The sequence below is a fragment of the Pseudorasbora parva genome, chromosome 23, assembly GCF_024679245.1.
Source record: "Pseudorasbora parva isolate DD20220531a chromosome 23, ASM2467924v1, whole genome shotgun sequence".
Lineage (NCBI taxonomy): Eukaryota > Metazoa > Chordata > Actinopteri > Cypriniformes > Gobionidae > Pseudorasbora > Pseudorasbora parva.
The window spans coordinates 34,650,726-34,669,789 of NC_090194.1; the positions used below are offsets into that span (position 1 = coordinate 34,650,726).

Here is a 19,064-nt window from a genome sequence, read left to right on the forward strand (position 1 = left end):
TAACAATCATAAATGTTTCCTGAGCAGAAAATCATCATATTAGAATGATTTCTGAAGGATCATGTGAAGGATCATACTATATATTCACAGAAAATGTTATTATATTTTACAATATTGCTGTTTTTACTGTGTTTTTTAAATGAAGCATTGGTTCGGCTAAATGGTTCAGATATTAAATCTATGCCTTTACTTTTATTTTGTGTGGCTTTTTTAGTTGAAGGACGATGAAGAGGCAGAGGAGAGGGGACGTATCCTGGTTTCTCTCACCTACAACAGCCAACAGAGTCGTCTGATTGTGGGCGTAGTTCGATGTGCTCATCTGGCAGCAATGGACTCGAACGGCTATTCTGACCCTTTTGTAAAGATGTAAGAATATAACAATTTAATTAAAAAACAGAGGCAGCTCACCAAAAAGTACTTCTCAAAGTAATTGAAATGTTCTCTGTAAGAAGAGTCATTTGTCTGGTGGAATTGTTTTGTGACACTCATTAGGCTTATTTAACGATCACAGATTCGCGGTGTCTCTGAATTTTCCTGCTGTTTTGCAGTTTCTTGAAGCCCGACATGGGAAAGAAAGCGAAGTTTAAAACTCAGATCAAGAAGAAGACCCTTAACCCTGAGTTTAATGAGGTACTCTTTCTTTCTCTCCGTCTCTGGCGATATGACCCGCAGTGAGCGACACACTCGACATTGACATGGCACCATGACAGTGCTTTAAGACGCTCTGACACTATAATGAAAGGATTTATTTTGGCCATATATCCTGTGAGATGAAGCTGTCATTGTTTTGAAAATGGTTGTTGAAAATATATTCAGATGAATTATTTTTTTTTAATTGCAGGAGTTTAGCTATGAAATCAAGCACGGTGAGCTGGCGAAGAAGACTTTGGATATCACCGTCTGGGATTATGACATGGGAACATCTAATGATTTCATTGGTGAGAAATATTGTTCAAATTGCTGCTTGGTCAGGCAGCATGAATTCATTGGTGAGGAATAATGCATGCGTTTTTTCTTCAGTTTAATGCATTAATATTTAACGCAGCATCCATTTTTTCCTGTCGTACTTCGGCTAGTGTTACATTATATGATCATGCTCTTGTTCATTCATGCAAATGCTTTTAAATCCTTCACACAGAGCAGTACAAGTGGGCGTCTCTGACTCTCCTGTCTGTCACACACACACACACACACACACACACACACACACACACACACACACACACACACACACACACACACACACACACACACACACACACACACACACACACACACACACACACACACACACACACACACACACACATGTCTGGTGCGCTATCTTTGTGGGTACTTGCCATAGACGTAATGGTTTTTATACCATACAAACCATATATTCTATCCCCCTACACTGCCCCTGCCCCTAAACCTACCCATCACAGGAAACATTCTACATTTTTACATTTTCAATAGAACTCATTATGTATGATTTATAAGCTTTTGTACCCATGGGGACCTCAATTTAGGTCCCCACGGTGACACGAGTCCTCATGTGTCTGTGTGCATTCAGTTTGAAGTCCTCACCAGGCTAGAAAAACATGTACACACACACAGACGCTTCAGACAGTGCTTGAATGGGAGAAAACAGAAAATTATGCTAAAATGCCCTCACAAGCACAGTTTTAAATGAGTTAAATTAAGTTTCAAATGCACGTTAATATCTACGTCAGGTCTTAAGTGACATCAGCCTAATAAACCTGCTGCTGTTTGTCATTAATGTTAATCAAAGAAAAAAGAAAATCATTCAATCAATAACTTTTGAAGCTTTAATAAGGATTCATCTTTATTTAATTTATAGTTTATGCAGTGAAGACTAATAACTTTATTCAGTTTTGTTTATTTGCTACCTGTTTAGACCTACCTGACAGTCTTAAACACTGTTTAGGAGGTTACATGTGTCCAAAACAAATGAAAACAAATAACTTTTTGTGCATTGACAGTACAATCTGAGCTGGTGTGAGTGGGCCAATAGAAAAAAATGAGCCCTGATATATTGAAGCCATTTAATATAATGGGTTTATGTTAAGATTCAAATTAGATGTCAAAGTTATATTTTTAAAGCCTAATAAAGATTGAAATTGATAGCTTTTAATTATACTGTAATGCTGAATGCCTATAATTAATGGCTGAAATTGAGAAGGGAAAAAATCAATTTCATTGAGACATCAGTATCGATACAGGACTTCTTTCAAAAAAGATGCCATAAAACAAATATTTGATACATTTTCCATGTAAAAATTGTACTGCTTGCATTCATTAAATAAATGTACGTCTTTTACACACAAAAACTACAAAATCAAACAATTGATATCATGCAAAACTATACATGTGATTAAAGCCCCTTTCACACTGCACGTCGGACCCGCAATATTCCCGGAACATTGCCGGGTCGCCTTCTGTGTGAAAGCAACCACGTCCCGGTATTGATTACCGAATTCGACCCGGGTCGGGGACCTAGTAATATTGCGTTATTCGACCCGGGACGAGCGCTGTGTGAACAAAAGCCGAAACTAATGCCGCAATGTGTACGTAGTTATCGTGCGACTCCTAGAGCTTGTTTTTTCAATAATACAACCCTGCAGTGCCAGAAGAGCTCGTCTGTGTTTTAAACGCAGAGAGTGTTCGTATACAAAAGAAATTAAAATTAAACAAGCAGAAATGTGCGCAAACTGGACACAAGTCGAGACCACGGAGCTCCTTACTATCTGCGCTGAAGCTGAGATCGCTCGCCGTTATACATCACATCCGGATGTCACGTGTCAACTCGTTCCGGGACCGTTACGGGTTGTGTGTGAAAGCGTACATATTGCGGTATTTCGCTGGCAGTGTGAATGGACCAAATCTATCGGCCCGGGAACAAATGCCGGGTCGCATTATCCGTGTATTTGCCGGAATCGCAGTGTGAAAGGGGCTATAGTGTCCCTCTCCCGTACTGAATTAGTTCTCAAACCTGTCCTGTGGACCCTCCACTACAGCACAGTTTGCATGTCTCCTCATCTAACACGCCTGATTCAAATCATCAGCTCATTAGTAGAGACCGCAACACTTGAATTGGGTGTGTTTGATGAGGGAGACATACTGTGCAGTGCCCTACTGTACGTTGGAAAAACTAAATGTGCATTGTGCACTAGAATTATAGAACGCATGCGTGCCATTAGGAGAATACACTTTTCCAGTGTTTCGCCATTTTGAGAAACGTTCTCTTTCTGACTGGAAGTTCCTGGGCATTGAGAGGGTTCTGCACCAGAGGACAGGGGTAACCGTGACAAAAACAAACATTACAAAGAGAGGCTTTTGGGATTTTAATGGAAGCCCGTTTCCACCTCTAAATAAAAAAATAAAAAGAGTAATTGTGACTTTATTTCAGAATTCAGACTTTTTTTCTTACAATTGCGATTTATAAAGTCACAATTCTGAGATATAAACATGCAATTGCAAAAAAAAAGTCAGACTTGTGAGATTAAAAGTCGCAATGACTCTTTTTATTTATTTAGTGGCGGAAACGGGCTTCCATAGATTTTTGAGCTGAAATCATTAACACCCACTGGACTGAATGAAGAGATGAGTCTTGCATGCTTTTTGTAATTTTATTAGTTTGTTTTCTGAATTGTTTTTGGTAACTACCACCTTGATTTAAGCCCAGCTGATAACAATTTGTAATTGTGCCTATAAAAGAGTGTTGTTGCTGTTTGTTTCATGAGCATTGATGGGCTGAAACGTCTACTCTTTGGTCTGTTTTTAAGTCTGTCATTTTTTCACTTGGCCAATGATAGATTGCTTTTGTCTAATTTGTGTTTTTCAGTGAGACAATTTCAGTGATATACTTTTTTGTTCTACGCACCTGAGAACGGACTGACTATTCTTTGAGCACATACAGTATCTTTTTTTATTAACCCTTTAACTGTCACCGTCCCACAGGTGGGACGCTTGGCGCTCTTTTTTTGATTGCCTTTTTTTCGTATCATATATTTTAGTAATTATCATAAATTAGGTATCTTTCGAAAGCTTACGAACTCAAAATTCATCCTGTGAAAACCGTTTTGAAATCAGACGTTGCGTTACCATGGAAACGGTACTCTAATTTCTTCTAGCGGGTTCCTCCCCTAGTGGGCAGTGTCATGTTTCATATTACGAAATGTATTTTTAACTACTTTATAATCAAAATCTTTTCTAATCTTGACAAAACACATATCATTGGAAAGGTCTGAGTCTCAAGGTTCCATATGTGGTGACTGTTTTATGATGGAAGTGATATTTGGACAGAAATTTACAGGAAAATGCATCAAAAAAACCATCAATGGAAATTGAATGACACCCGGTGGCTATTTTTGGTACAGCGCCTAAACAAAATCTCATGGGGACTTCAATTTTTGTGATATCAACTTCAAATTGGAACACAACTTGGTTAGATATATGCCTTTGATTTTATAGTAATTTTAGAGTAAAACATTTTTTGTAAAATATATATTTTATATAAAATAAAAAATATTTAGTACTGTATTTTTCATTTTCAGTAAATTTAAACTTCCATAACTTTTTCATTCTTTCATATTTTGAAATGCTTTCACCTCAGTAATAATCTGCTGATTGTATTCTTTAAATCAAGACCAAACTTAAGTCTATATTCCAAACCATTCTTGAATTACAGCCTTTTAAGTTTGGATAGTGCATTTTCATGACTATTCTCAAAAACGGGGGTGACAGTTAAAGGGTTAAACAAATATTTAAAATCTAGACTACTGCCTTTGATGTTTCTATGTTAATTTGGAAATGAAATGTGCTCTCTTTAATATTTTTCTTTGGCTAAGTTTTTGCAAAACCCACATTAAGACGTGAAGGCTGCCCGATAGTAATGATTAATGAAAAGAAAAATGATGGCGATATTAGGTTTCTATCCGACAGCGACAACATGTTGGCCAACACGATAAAGTATCTCTTTAAACTTCTCGTGTGTTTTTTTCACACAGGTGGATGCCAGCTTGGGATCACCGCTAAAGGCGAATGTCTGAAGCACTGGTATGAATGTCTGAAGAACAAGGACAAGAAGATCGAACGCTGGCATGTTCTGTTGAATCAAAACAACGTTGAGGCAGATGACTGAGGTGACGTATCACCAACGGCCTCCTGACAGCATACAATTCTATCTTCCAAACCAAGTAATCTCGCTTCCAACTGCATCATTTTTTCTTTTCAATCAGAAAAAAAGAAAAGCGTTCGCGTTTGCTTCTCCTGAAACCCTGTGATGAGCTTTAGTGGTCCAACTGAGAAAAACCTAGAACACCCAGTTACTTCTGTATATTTTTCTTTCAGTAAATGCCTTAAAGACCAAAACCTCATGAATACAAATGTGACGCAAATATCTTAGTCATTGAAGCCTGCAACCAAATATACTCAAGGACACTGGGGAAAAAAAGGACTTTACTCTTACCTGTATAATAGCATGTGAAATGCTATTTAGCTATTGTACACGTTATTGTTTGCCATTAGAAATATACACTGTCCCTACATACAACTTTTATTGATTTATGTTTGTTTAATTGAGTGTGTCAGACGAGGAACACTGTGCGTAAGACAAATTGTGAATATAAAGTTTAGAGAAGTAATATTAGTTGTTTACATTTAATAACAGGTTGTCTAATTTCAATATTGCATCAGCTACATATGGAAAATGTCTTGTTATGTGCATGGAATTCATGGACGTGTTCTCCAATTATACGTTATTGTTATTGTTTAGTTGAGTTCATTTCTGTAACGTGTTTACAGGTATGATAACAGCTGTTGTTAGTTTACGGTGCCCAATAAAGTTCTCAGTTATTGCCTATGGATCGCTGACGTAAACTGCGTATGTATTTTTCTACAGCTGCCTGGAATCAAACACAGTCTCTGGTACGAGGTGACGTGAAGTCTGGGGTTTTTGGTGTTGTGTCTGATGTTTGTAGGCTATAAGTCAGGGTCATATTCTTTCAAATAATTTCCAAAGCTTTGACCTTCGAACAGTGACGAGGACTTAAACGTCCCTGGGTCTTTCATCTACTGCCGTCATATTTACTTACATCATTATCTAACAGATTAACCCAATATTCCCATAAATCTACACGCATGCGTGGCAGACAAATCTCTTAGAAAAGGAAAAAAACCTCTCTTTTTTTAGTTGCCCTAAATGCATGCATCTTCATTAGCTATTTCATTTATAAAAGTTTGTTGATTTAATAGTGGCACCAAAAGGAATTGAAAAATAATAACTTGTGGAAGTCTAAAGTGGATGGGTGTTATTTCTTTCTTAATATCATTAATTCTGCAGAGATTGTGTATTTTGTAGTCCAAACTACAGAAATAAACATTTTAGGACTTCCAGTTTGATGCTGAAGGTCTGTGGTATTTTCGAGATCAAGATATTTTCATATTTTATTGACATGACATACATTTTTTTAATTTATTTTATTTTTTACTTCTGGCTATCATATTTAGGCTTTGAAAAGTCATGTTCATTTTTGGTCACACCATTAAACAAGGCAAATCGAGGCTTTCCTCCACTGACTGCTAGTCATTTTGACCAGATTTGCAGCAAATATTAATGTAGTAAGACAGTGATATTAAAAGACCGAATTCAATATAGACCTTATTGATGATGTACAGGCAAGTAAATTAACACAGATAAGCAACATAAGGTTTCTCTTCAAGTGTTTTTTCATCAAACCATTATATAGAAAACGTTCATATTCTGTGCTCACCGTGCCTGTATATATAGTATGCATCCTCAAAAAGGTGTAAACTTAATTTGATCTTTTTAAAATCAGTACAGTACTGTAATTCAGTACAGTAAGGCACTTTAAGAGTGGGTTGCATATATATATATATATATATATATATATATATATATATATATATATATATATATATATATATATATATTTTTTTGTAATAAGTTTAAAAATAACAACTATTTCAATGTCTTTTTAAAAGACTACAATTGAAAAATGACACTATCAAAACATTGTTGTGTTTGTTTGAACCTCTTGCCTGGTCGAGTCCATCAGAAGTGTGAGATTGGGGCGGGGCTATCTGTTTGTCTCACCAATGGCAGATAAAGGTGTAAGTGTTAGGGAAACCTGTTGGGAAAACAGTATTTTTAAGAAAAATTCTTGTCAGTGGAGCTAGTGGTGCAGAAATAACACGCATTACTTTCAAAAACTTTAAAAATAAGGAACATTGGCTTAACCCCACTCAACATATTGTGCTAATTCATTTCTCGACTCCAGAATGAGTCTATTTTCCATGTATCTGTCTTAAGGCTGTTTTGAATGAATATCCATTACCCTGTACCAAAGAAAGAAAAAGTGCATTAAAGAATTCCAGCTCGCTGGGGTTTTGACTGTAATGGTGTAAATGCAATTATTCCAAATTGAGCTAACAGTCAGTGTAAGTGTTCCTCTGAGAGCATTTACCTTTTAGTAAAGTAATTGTTGAAAGAAAAGCCTCTCATTTGATAGCAATCCTGTAATATTCCTCAGTTTCCTCAAGCTTGTGTTTTTCCTTATTTGACAGGTGTTAGAAATGCCTTTACTGGTGGAAATGTCACCAATAAAAGAGCTGTAATGGTTAACTGATTAGGACCACTTCCAATGGTGACAGGGCAGAAACTTTGAGCAAATCAGGCGAGGGCTGCGCCAATCAGCGCAGGTGGACACGTACAACAAACTCACATGACCTTTGCATCCTCATGTAAACACTGACTGCAGCCTACTGAAGCTGTGTAAATGGGTTCAAAATGAATACTCGCCAAGCGTCAAATGCCAAAAATTGACTTTGGCAGGCAAATAAATTGGCCAGTTGGCTGGTAACTTTGTTAGAAACTGAAAGACAATATATCATTTAAAATGCAATGATCATCTGAACCTTACTGACATGAGCAATTAAAATCAGAGGCATGCAGACCAGCTTCTGATGACAATATTGGGAGCAACTTTTGTGCTTGATAACGACTTTTATCACTGGGTAATCAGCGGAAATCAGAATGATCTGTTGCGACCATAGACTGTAAAAAAAATTAAAAAACGTGAAATATTCTGGATTTAAAGGGGTGATGAATTGAGAAATCAACTTTCCTTGAGCTTTTGATATATAAAAGGTCATGGTAATATAAGACTATCCTGTAAGTTTCAGAGCTGAAAACTTCCTTGTTAGTCAAAGAAAAGCTTTTATAGACACCAGGCTCCGCAAACGGTCCTGTGCTTCACACTGACGTCAGTGCGCGACGAAACACCGCCTCTACAGCGCGTGTAATCCAGTAGCCCCGCCCACCGACTCTGCTCGGTCGATCACAAGCCAGCAGCAATAACAATGTGGAAGAAGATAGCAAGATATTTTAGAAGAACACAGTCGCTGCATAAGCAATGAGTGATACTTCATTTATTTTTAATGAAGTTCCAGCTCACGTGAGGAAGACCGTTTGTGTGTTCACTTCGGTTCACTGTGGGATCGTTTGTAAACTAATCTCCGCTCGATGCTGGATTTGGATCTGACAGGAATGGTGCAACACACTTATGTGAGTAAAACGTGTTTTTATATGTAATAATATTGCACTGCTTATGTGTACGTCATGTCTAACAGAGCATACCTTTAGCACGCTGGACTCAGACACGTATGGGCCAGGGCTTGCAAAGCCCGGCAGGCCGATGAATCTCATTACAGTCCGTTCTTGTTCTGCTATTCTCTCTCTGTGTCGAGTTGACATCTGAAGGGCGGCGCACACGCAGGTCTATGTGTTTGTGCGGTTCGCGCTTATATCGTCCGATCTTGCGGGCTATGTGTAATATAAAAATAATAGTCCAATCAATCGCGGGTCGATGAGAAATAAAACATTGTGCTTGTTTGATAAAGACGTTTACGAGCCCTGTGATCGAGAAAATCATTCTGGTTGCCGCTTCTCCCTCACTCTCTCCTCTCCCTGAACTGACAGGGGAGCTTAAGCTCATTAAATATGCAAATCTTATCCAATCCTAGCCGTGGGCGTTTACTTCCAAGTCTCCAGTGCGTCACGCCCATCAGAACCCAGCGTTCAGGAGAGAGCCTCAAAACCAGTGTAGAAAATAGCCTATTACTGATTAGTTATGATGTTTCTGAATGTAAAAACCACAAAAACGTCATTAGTTTACCTCAGACAACAGTATAAAAAATAAATAAAAAAGACAGTTCATGACACCTTTAAAAGACACCAGAAGGAAATATATATATATTTTTTTTAAATGTATGACCGGTGAAGTTTCACAGAGATAAAGAAACTGACGGTAAGAGACACTACTTCCTGTGCTGTTTTGTCATTTAAAGGGATAGATCACCCCAAAATGAAAATTAGCCCATGGTTTACTCACCCTCAAGTCATCCTAGGGGTATATGAAATTATTTAAAGCTGCTGTCCGTAACTTTTTTTGTGTTCAAGATTTACAAAAATGATATAATGAGAATGACAATGCAACATGAATCCATTTTCCAAACCGTGTTTTTGTCTTACCCTGAATCATTATGGTACACTTCTAATAAGTATTTATATTGGGACTTTTTCAGGGCAGACTGGTAGGTACCGCTGCGGAGGAGCACAGTCTCTGCGTGATCCGCCATAGACAGAGAGAAGTAGCTCCGGCTGCAATGTTCTTCCGCAAGACGCCTGCAGTTCTGTTTATTAACCACTAGAGTGCAAAAAGTTACGGACTGCAGCTTTAATGTCATAAAATACATTAAATGTCCTGGCTTTTTCAAGCTTTATAATGGCAGTGAACGGCTGTTTCTGTTTTGAAGTCTAAAAAGTGCATCTATCCATCATATAACAGCTCCACACGACTCCAGCGGGTTAATAACAGCCTTCTGAAGCGAAGCTATGCGTTTGTGTGAGAAAAATTTTATAAATTCAAATAACTAGCTTCTGGCAGACGGCCTATACGCAAGTCGACTTACAGCAAAAGAATAACCCGATATACAACCCTGACGCGATACATGAGGCAGGATTTAGGTATCGCAAGCTTTGACACCTCACACATTTCAGACAAATAGAGCTGGTCATCAAACTCAAGCCTCTCTTCTCTTCTATTGAAATCCTCCGGCATTCCTCTTTAAACGTTCTCATTTTAGACTCTAATTCATGGCCTGTGTTTCATTTGGCTCTATCCTCTGTGCTTCCGCGTTTGTCAATACGACAAAGAGGGTGAGTAAACCATGGGCTAATTTTAATTTTTGGGTGAACTAACCCTTTAATATGCAGAAAAATATGCAAATATGTGCTGTTTACATGCAAGAAAAAAATCCAGTCAATGTTTTAGGGAAAACATTTTTTTTTTGTATACATAAATAAGCAAATAAATACATTTTGAATATGGTTTGTGTCTGGTAATAGATATGCATCAATTTAATTTATTGTGCAGGCACACAAATAAGCACTTTAAAAAGTAATATAGTAATGCACATAGAAGTGCTGACCTTATTTAATCTGAGCGCACAAATGTAATTGTTTTGGATCGGATGTTTCTTTCTCCTCCCACGTGGAATTTGAATCTTTTTGTCACGTTGTAAAGAATCATTTCATTATGACTAATAAGATATTAAATCTTTACTGCTGAGGGCATTGTTGACACTGATAAAAAATGATAGTGATCAGCCGGAGAGATTAATATACTCAAGTGAACTCAGGAAATGGGAGGCGGGGTTTACGATCTAATTTACATCTTGTATGTATATGTGTGTGCAGACATCTGTGCATCCAAGTCTGTATTTACCAAAGACACACCCCCTAGTGTCATCCCACCCGTCTGTTCTGATGTGGAGAGAATCACATGCGGATCAGAGTATAAATAAGAGGAGTTGAGACGCGCTCTCTGCCAGAGCGGAGGGGTTATGAACCCAGTTACCCTGCAGGACCTCTGGCTATTCATTCATTCAAGTACAAATTTGACTTAAAAATACACAGAACTGGGGTACAATAGTTTCATGTGCCATAAAAATGCAAAGCAACCACCTTTTACAGGCAGCTGTGTGCCTTTTCATGCTGTTTCATGGTTGCTTCAGTGCAGACACTTACTGTATTTGGAGCAGATCCACTTCAGCTGGGCAAACACAGTATGCGTTTCTCCGAAGGACTCAGACATCTCTTCTCTTGTATAACAGCATCTGGAACAAAAACAACCACCTTTTTAGCTGCGTCACGAGTGATGAGCAATCTGTTATTGAGAGTTACCTGTCCAGATGCTGGGAAGACGGCTCTTTCTCAGAGAGCATTGATGCACGCTTTGACATCAGTCAGCTGATTGAAGCTGACGGCCCCTGTGAGGCTGCGGGTATTACGGAGGAATTTACAGCATCCGTGCGGAGAGCCAGACACCTGATGAGTGTTGAAGCTGATGGATCTGTGTACCAGGACAGTGGAGAACGTTCCAGACAAACTCTACACCGCTCGAAGCGAGCATGGATGATTCCAGGGACCATGTGGTGTGGCTCGGGAAATAAGGCTGCTGGCTTTACTGACCTGGGTAAGTATGTATATATATATACACACACACAGTTAAATTAGTATTATTAAATAAGGTAATATGTAATCTAAAGTTCTCTTAATCTAAAATGAAAACGATAAACATTAATTATATATATATATATATATATATATATATATATATATATATATATATATATATATATATAATTAAAATTAATATACCCTGGGATGCAAAGGTCTGAGACGGCACTAAAAAAGTTATACTTCATTAAAGCTACACTGTGTAACTTTTTTAGTTTATTCTTAGCTAAAAACTCTTAGTTCTTTCAAAAATATATGTGCTCATTAATGTATATTTACTTCTTTCAAGTAATAAAGTATTCTCGTAAGGTTATAATATACCATTGAAAATACATACAGGTTTGAATGCTGGTCGTCATGTTGGCCCTCCATCTTGAAAGTACATTAGCCAAAGAGGGACATACCCGTAAATTCAAGCTTCGCCTTTCACGTTTTAACACTCGATGGCACCGTGTCGAATGTGTAGAGGGGGATTGCCATGTTAATCTTGGACTAAATCGGCCACCGTAGGAGTTAAAACGAAATCAGAATTGAGAGGAACAGAAACTATTATTCACTGGATGGTCATATACCTTTACACCGCTAGATGGGGGAAAATATCACAGTGTAGCTTTAAAGGTGCCCTGTCAAATTTGAGCAGCATCTAGTGGTGAGGTTGTGAATTGCAACCGCTCACCCCTCCCTTCCGAAGCACATAGAGAAGCTATAGTGGCTGACACAGGACAAAGATGTCGTCTGAGACAGCAGAGAGTAGCTAGCGCGCTTTAGAACAGTTTGTTCATCTACGGCTACCGTAGAAACATGGCAGCGTAAAATGGTGCCTTCACTGTTTATACACCACTGAAAACATATTTTTGTATATTATACTGCATTTCTGTCAATAGAGGCTCATAAATACTACACACAGCACCTTTAAATGCACAACATATTAGGATTTTGAAAAAAGAAAATTGAAGAATAAATTGAAGACCTTAAATTCATGTATTTTTTTTTATGGAAGATTTGTTTCGGCAACTGAATTTTTTTTGGGCTAATTGCAAATTTTCATCTCAATTTTTTTTACTCCTAATTGTGAGTCATATTTGCATGATATAAAGTTGCAATTGCATGTTATAAAGTCAGTTACTTTGTAATATGCAATTGCGACTTTATATCATTTATATTTGTTCTCGCAATTGCAAGTTTATATCTTGCAATTCTGAGGAAAAAATTACTTTTATGTAGCCTAACAATTCTACCTTTATAACTCACAATTGCAAGTTTATATCACAAGAAAAGTCAGAATTGTGAGTTATAAACTCGCAATAGCGTAAAAAGGTATAAATGATATAAAGTAACTGAATTATCCAACGTTTTTCTTTTGTGGTAGAAACAAGCTTTCATTTTTTTAAACAAAAATTCTGATAATCCACTTTGTAAGGAAAGATTTGTATTAAATTAGATGAAATAGCATTTTCACTAGCATACTCAGACATTTGGACCCCACTGTACAACAAGTAAATGAAACATCTTTACCTGTTGTCTTGTCTTCGCAGGTGTTTTTGAAGACACGGATAAATGCTGCAGAGAACATGACCACTGTAAAGACACCATCGGCTCTTTTTCGTACAACTACGGTGTCTTCAACGCGAACATCTTCACTTTATCACACTGCGACTGTGACAACAGGTATGTCTTGCTTTATTCATTAGAGCGGGAAAAGTGAGCATCATTTTCCTGACCATTCATCCTATAGTGTTCTGCTGTTGTGTAACATAAGACATGTCCAACATAACCAGAGAGTTATTTATTTCACTGAGCAAGCGTCTTGGATTACTGTATCTTATAACATTGTAATTCAGGTTCCGCCGCTGTCTCCTGGGTGTTAATAATACCATGTCCAACCTTGTGGGCTACGGATACTTCAACTTGCTTAAGATGCGCTGCTTTGAGTTCTCTCACCGGATGCAGTGTGCCAAGAGAACGTGGTGGGGCATGTATGTATTCGGTTTCATTGGAAAACAAGACCTTTAATGCTGAAAATGATTTGGTACATTAGAGTGATTTGTTTGTACACTACTGTTTAAATGTTTGTGGTCAGTAAGAATGTATTTATTTTTTCTGTCATGCAACACTGAATTTTTATTTAGTATCACATGATCCTTCAGAAATCAGTCTAATATGATTATTTGCTGCTCACAATTTTTTTTGTGTGTGAAAACTGTGATAAAAAAATGTTCTATGATGAATTTAAAGAATGGCATTTATTTGAAATAGAAATAATTTGTAACATTATAAATGTCTTTGCTGTCACTTTTGATTAATTTAATGCATCACTAACAATTATTTTGGTAATTGAATAATAAGTTGGGTATTTTGACGATTGAGTAATTAGATCTTTTTGCTAAATAAACAAAATGACATAAAATATATAATACATGAGGGAATAATAATTTACACAAAATAACCAAAGCAAATAATCATATGTTAATCAATCATAATATAAATGAAATCAACTTATGTACATTATGTATTATAGCAACTGCCTGCAGAGGATGTCTTTGGCTCGCTGTGATTGTTGTTGTCCCACATGATCAAATCCTTATTTAATATCGACCAAACAACATTGAATATAAATGTCCAGTTAATCTTTAATATTTGGCCACTTTTTTATGATAGATATGCTACAGCCACTGTAATTTTTTGGACAAGACCATGTGGACATCACAACATGCAAAAGTAGATAATTTGCATATTGATGTAATGTGATGAAATGGCAACCCAAACGCACATCATATGCAACGCTGAGATGCGTACTGAGACGCTTGCTCCACGCATGCAAATCATAACAGCGCAACACTTCATTATGAAACACAAAGCGTGTGAGACTTCATATGCATTCCTAAATACACGTTATTGGAAACTCAAACAAACAGCACACACAGAGTTTGTGTGAAGCAACATTTACTGTTAATTGAGAAATACGTAACCTGTATGCATGTAAATAATTAAAGCGCTGCGCTTCACTCTGAAACCCGCAGCGCATACTAAGGAATAAGTGACGACGGGCAGTTGAATTATTAGAGAATAATGCACATCCACAAAGTGTTTTGGCGAAGTGATATGGAACTGTAATGTGTCAAGACCTGCCTAGAACTACTTTAGCCGTGCATTTACCTGAAAATACTTGCACAGCGTAGTAGAACATTCATCAACCAATATTGAACTGAATCGCAGCCTTTGTGATTTTACAATAGCATAGCACTGTGATATATTATGATTGTTAAATGGGTTTAATATACACCTTGCAGCCACAGAAAACTGTTTAATAATGCGGTTCATGTCGGCGCTTCTGCTTTCCGAGTTCAAGTACCTGCTCGTGGACCTTTCCCGATCCCATCCTGTCATAATAAAAAGGCAAAAACGGCAAAAATATCTTTCAATGTATGGATTCTCGGCCATGGAAAGCACCCCTTCTGGTAAAATTAATACTTTTTTGCCAGTTAATTGACAAGGGAAAATTGTATTCCAGGATTTGTACTCAAATTTAATCAAGGAATCGTGCCAGCCTTAAATAAATGTATAACATTTTTTTTTTTTTTTTTAAGTACTTAGCCCAAACATTTGAATAGTAATGTAAATGGTGTTGTGCATACACATCAAAATGAATAAATGGTTAATAATTAAATGGTTTTATTGATTTAATGACAAAGTAAATTTTAGGTCAAAATGCAAAGAGTTTAAAACCTTTTACTGGCAGACACAAAACAAATGTGGCTTGTTTTGTGTCTGCCAGTAAACGGTTTTAAACCTGTTGAACTTTGGCAGCTGTTTATTTGGAAAACTTGGCACTTTAATGTGATTTCTGTGAGCACATGGTGGTACACAGTTACGAAACATTATATTTTGTCCTCTCATTGGCAGGTGTATAAATTCTGAACTTGCTCAATACGCTGTGGTCAAAGATGCAGTAAACTACACCGACACACTCCCTGAACAAGACATGGAGACTTTGGAAACGAGTTTCCTTCAAACAATCACTTTAGAACAAAACCAGGTAACCAAAAACATGGAAGAATCACTTATCATACAATCCAAGGACTCCAGGAGCAGCACTGAAGAGCCGAGTCCAGGTTCGACATCACCATGGCCATCTGTCGCAACACTGCTGTCCCGGAAATCTGAAGATTACGTATTCTCAACATACGAACCAAAGACAACATTCCCCCAAAATAGACCAGACAGGCCACATCAAGGTGAACTAAATATTACTTATAATAGATCTGTTATAAATCAACCAAGTTGAGAGTCTTGGAAAAGCTTCATTTTTGTTTTTGTTTTTTTGGCTTAATAGGCAAGTTGGAGATGTGCAACTTCTACAGGGACCTGGATTCATGCCATCTACAGATCCCGGCTTTACAAGAGAAATTCGGTCTACAAAACCCTGACCTGAGAACCCTTTATCACTGTAACTGTACTGCCAGGTAAATGCACACACACACACACAGATGCATTTGGCAGTCAGCCGAATCCGGGCCGTGTCCAGACTAGATGGTGGACTTGCGCCTAGACATGACCAACGCATCCCTGAAATGCGTGTCAAATAAACTCCCCCTGTAAATGCCGCATCGACATGACATACTCATTAAACCTGTCACCGGTGTGACGACTTTTCAAATAATCTTTCGCATATCTTTCGAACTAATGACCTGTAATGTTGCCAGAATCATAATCATTCACTGTTTGTTCGTTGGCCAGAGGAGAACTGGCACCCCGACTGAGCCTGGTTTCTCCCAAGGTTTTTTTCTCCAGTGTTACCTGAAGGAGTTTTGTTTCCTTGCCACCTTCGCCATTGGCTTTTGGCTTGCTCAATTGGGGACACTAAATTTTCAACTATATTGATATATTTTGCCCGCATTGGCACTATGAAAATTGAAATGAGCTGATAACATCACCGTTTTCTCCAAACGACTGTACAACCAAATCAAATTGTTGCATTATTTTCCTGTTAACACTGTGAAGCTGCTTTGAAACAATCACATTGTAGAAAGCGCTTTTTAAATAAATGTGACTTGACTTGACTTGGGGCTAATCTGAGTCCATCTACTTTTTCACAGGCTCGTCCAAAAGATCTTGTCCAAAGAACTGGATGAAACTGACCCAGTGCATTCACTGTTGTTGGACTTTGTGTCACAATCCTGTTTCACACTACCGCAGTCTGAGAATTGTCTCAATGGAAAAAGGTTGGTACAGACTTCCAGGTTAAATATCTGGGCTGGTAACTCGGACTAAAGTTGGTAGATGCAATCTAAAAATGCAAATTCTTTCCTCAAGTTGTTCCAAACCTGTAGGGATAAAATCTTCTGCTAAACACAAAAGAAAATATTTTGAAGAATATGGGTCCAAACAGTTAATGGTCCCAAATGATTTCTATGGTATCTCTCTTGGTGTCAGTGATGCCCATCAACTGTTTGGTTACCCGTATTATTCAAAATATCTTTTGTGTTCAGCAGAATTCTGAATTCATGTTTTGGACATGGGCGTCGGAACTATTGTTATGTGGGTGGGACAAGGCCCACTTTTTAAGACCAATGATACTAGACCCACTTCCTTTTATTCAGCGCATGTCTGTTTATCTTCCCCAAAATGATAAACACTTTAGTATTAAACACACATTAGACCCTTTATTTACACTTTTCTAATGTTTTCTTTATTTTTATTGAAAATAAATGACTTTCCGTTCTGATATGTGATGGAAAAAGGAAGTTTGGCAAAAGGCTGATTCGAACCTCTGGTCGATGTGTCAAAATGATCTGCCATGTGCCTTAGTTACCCTTATAGACTAGATAATTTGGAGTCTTCCGTCATTTTGTCTGGGGGAGGAAAATATGTGGTACATGGTGCTGTAAATTAGAATGTGTCTACTAAACAAGGCTTAATGTAATGCAAATAATAATGCAACCAATGGACAGTTAATGCAATGAGTTCTTCTGAGGTGGAAACCGTTAAACAAACACCAATCTTTGCGCTCTCTTTTATTTAGTTGCTCATCCCATCCACTAGAAGCACAGCTCATCCAGCATTGGAGGAAAGACATGGCAGGTGGGCACCATCTAGTGGATATCAAACGCAAACTGAAGAGGATGATCCTCAGGCGCTCTAAGAGGAAAGACTCTCCTGTTAGATTATATAAGAAATGCATCAGGATGCACACTAAACTGCAGAGACCTCGAGTTCCTAAACGGAAACGGTCATAAAGTCTTGCAAAGGGAAAACGATAGAAATATGCTCTTATTAAACAGAGCTAATGTTCGAGTGACTGGGGGAAACGTTTTTATTCACAACCTGCAAAAACCTACATTTTGGTATAAAGAAGAATAGTACCGTGAATATATTTATATTGAGAAACACAGGATTATATTATTATATTTAGCCGAATATAATAGGTCAGTGTTCTGGTTACTTCGTTATGGGGTTATATAGTAGGCTATAATTTATTTTTGCTTGCATAAGGAATTATGTGCATTTAAAGCAAAATTCTGGTATCTGATTTAAACTTAATTATTTAAAATGGATTTTCAGCTACATAATGCATATTAACAATTCAAAATTAATACAATTTGCCCACAATTTACATCCATGAAGATTGACGAGCCATCTTCCAGTCAAGTTGAACATTAATCCAGACTAACTATTTGAATTCAAACCCAGTCAAACTTTATACAGCAGTATTGGACATCCCCAAATCATTTACATACCTCAAAATCTGTTTTCCGTCATATTTTTCTCCTGAGGTGCAATTCCCGCTTCTTCTCCACAAGTTGAGCGGCATGCAATCGCGCATGCGCGGATATGTCAGAATTTACTGATTATGTGTTGGACTCTGCTACCTAATATTTGCACTATATTTGAATTAATGCAACAAGCGAGTGTTGCAAATGTATGTACATTTGTAAATAACATGTAAATGAACTTTAATAAAAAATCTTTATATGAGTCTCAGTTCTTTTTATAATCAGTTCATGTTCATCCGCAGAGGGCATTTCACTAACAAGTTCCACTACATTTGCATTTATTTTTATTTATTTACGATTAAGTATATGGCTATTAATTCAGTACCACGGTAGGCTGTCAAAGATCGAACAATACGGCCATCTGATAAAATGCATAATGCCACATTTTTGTAAATAAAAATAATAAGACATTATCAAAATAATTGATCCTTTTCACATAAGGTTTCTCAGAAGCGGAAGTCGTCATGAGAGTATAGACCTACATTAAATATATTTGTGTCAATTTGGTCAAAAAGAGTAGCTTTAAAGCTGAGAGAGAGAGAGAGAGAGAGAGAGAGAGAGAGAGAGAGAGAGAGAGAGAGAGAGAGAGAGAGCGAGAGCGAGAGAGAGAAGGTCAACTTTACAACACTCTCTGTTAACATTTTTTGTAATGTTATGCAAATTGAGGCTATGTAATAAAATGTATAATG

At 37.4% G+C, this 19,064-nt stretch overlaps 2 protein-coding genes and 1 long non-coding RNA gene across 6 annotated transcripts in view; 2 read left to right on the forward strand and 1 right to left on the reverse strand.

The window, feature by feature from the left end:
* The window catches only part of rph3aa (rabphilin 3A homolog (mouse), a), a 38,216-nt gene extending 32,349 nt beyond the window's left edge, over positions 1-5,867 (forward strand). For all 4 annotated transcript variants that reach the window (XM_067433060.1, XM_067433062.1, XM_067433061.1 and 1 more), the window contains 4 exons: positions 215-366; positions 549-630; positions 842-938; positions 5,010-5,867. In XM_067433060.1, the coding sequence (XP_067289161.1) occupies positions 215-366; positions 549-630; positions 842-938; positions 5,010-5,143 (465 nt within the window). In that variant the 3' untranslated portion in view covers positions 5,144-5,867. The remainder of the gene's footprint in view (positions 1-214; positions 367-548; positions 631-841; positions 939-5,009) is intronic.
* Positions 5,868-7,028: 1,161 nt separating this feature from the next.
* On the reverse strand, positions 7,029-11,402 carry LOC137062251 (uncharacterized). The gene is made up of 3 exons (XR_010901217.1): positions 11,267-11,402; positions 11,111-11,199; positions 7,029-7,151 (listed from the first exon to the last, which is right to left on the reverse strand). It is a non-coding gene; the product is annotated as an uncharacterized lncRNA (long non-coding RNA).
* Positions 10,629-18,577, forward strand: pla2g3 (phospholipase A2 group III). The gene is made up of 7 exons (XM_067433104.1): positions 10,629-11,558; positions 13,138-13,270; positions 13,444-13,578; positions 15,506-15,837; positions 15,936-16,065; positions 16,699-16,824; positions 17,625-18,577. The coding sequence occupies exons 1-7, from the start codon at positions 11,033-11,035 to the stop codon at positions 17,836-17,838; spliced, it is 1,596 nt and encodes a 531-aa protein (XP_067289205.1). The 5' UTR covers positions 10,629-11,032; the 3' UTR covers positions 17,839-18,577.
* Positions 18,578-19,064: the final 487 nt, after the last annotated feature.

Coding starts and splice junctions, on each gene's coding strand:
- pla2g3 (XM_067433104.1), top strand. CDS start 11,033: ATGCAAAGCAACCACCTTTTACAGGCAGCTGTGTGCCTTTTCATGCTG. Junction 13,579..15,505: donor AAGAGAACGTGGTGGGGCAT/GTATGTATTCGG, acceptor TCTCATTGGCAG/GTGTATAAATTCTGAACTTG. Junction 15,838..15,935: donor ACCAGACAGGCCACATCAAG/GTGAACTAAATA, acceptor TTGGCTTAATAG/GCAAGTTGGAGATGTGCAAC.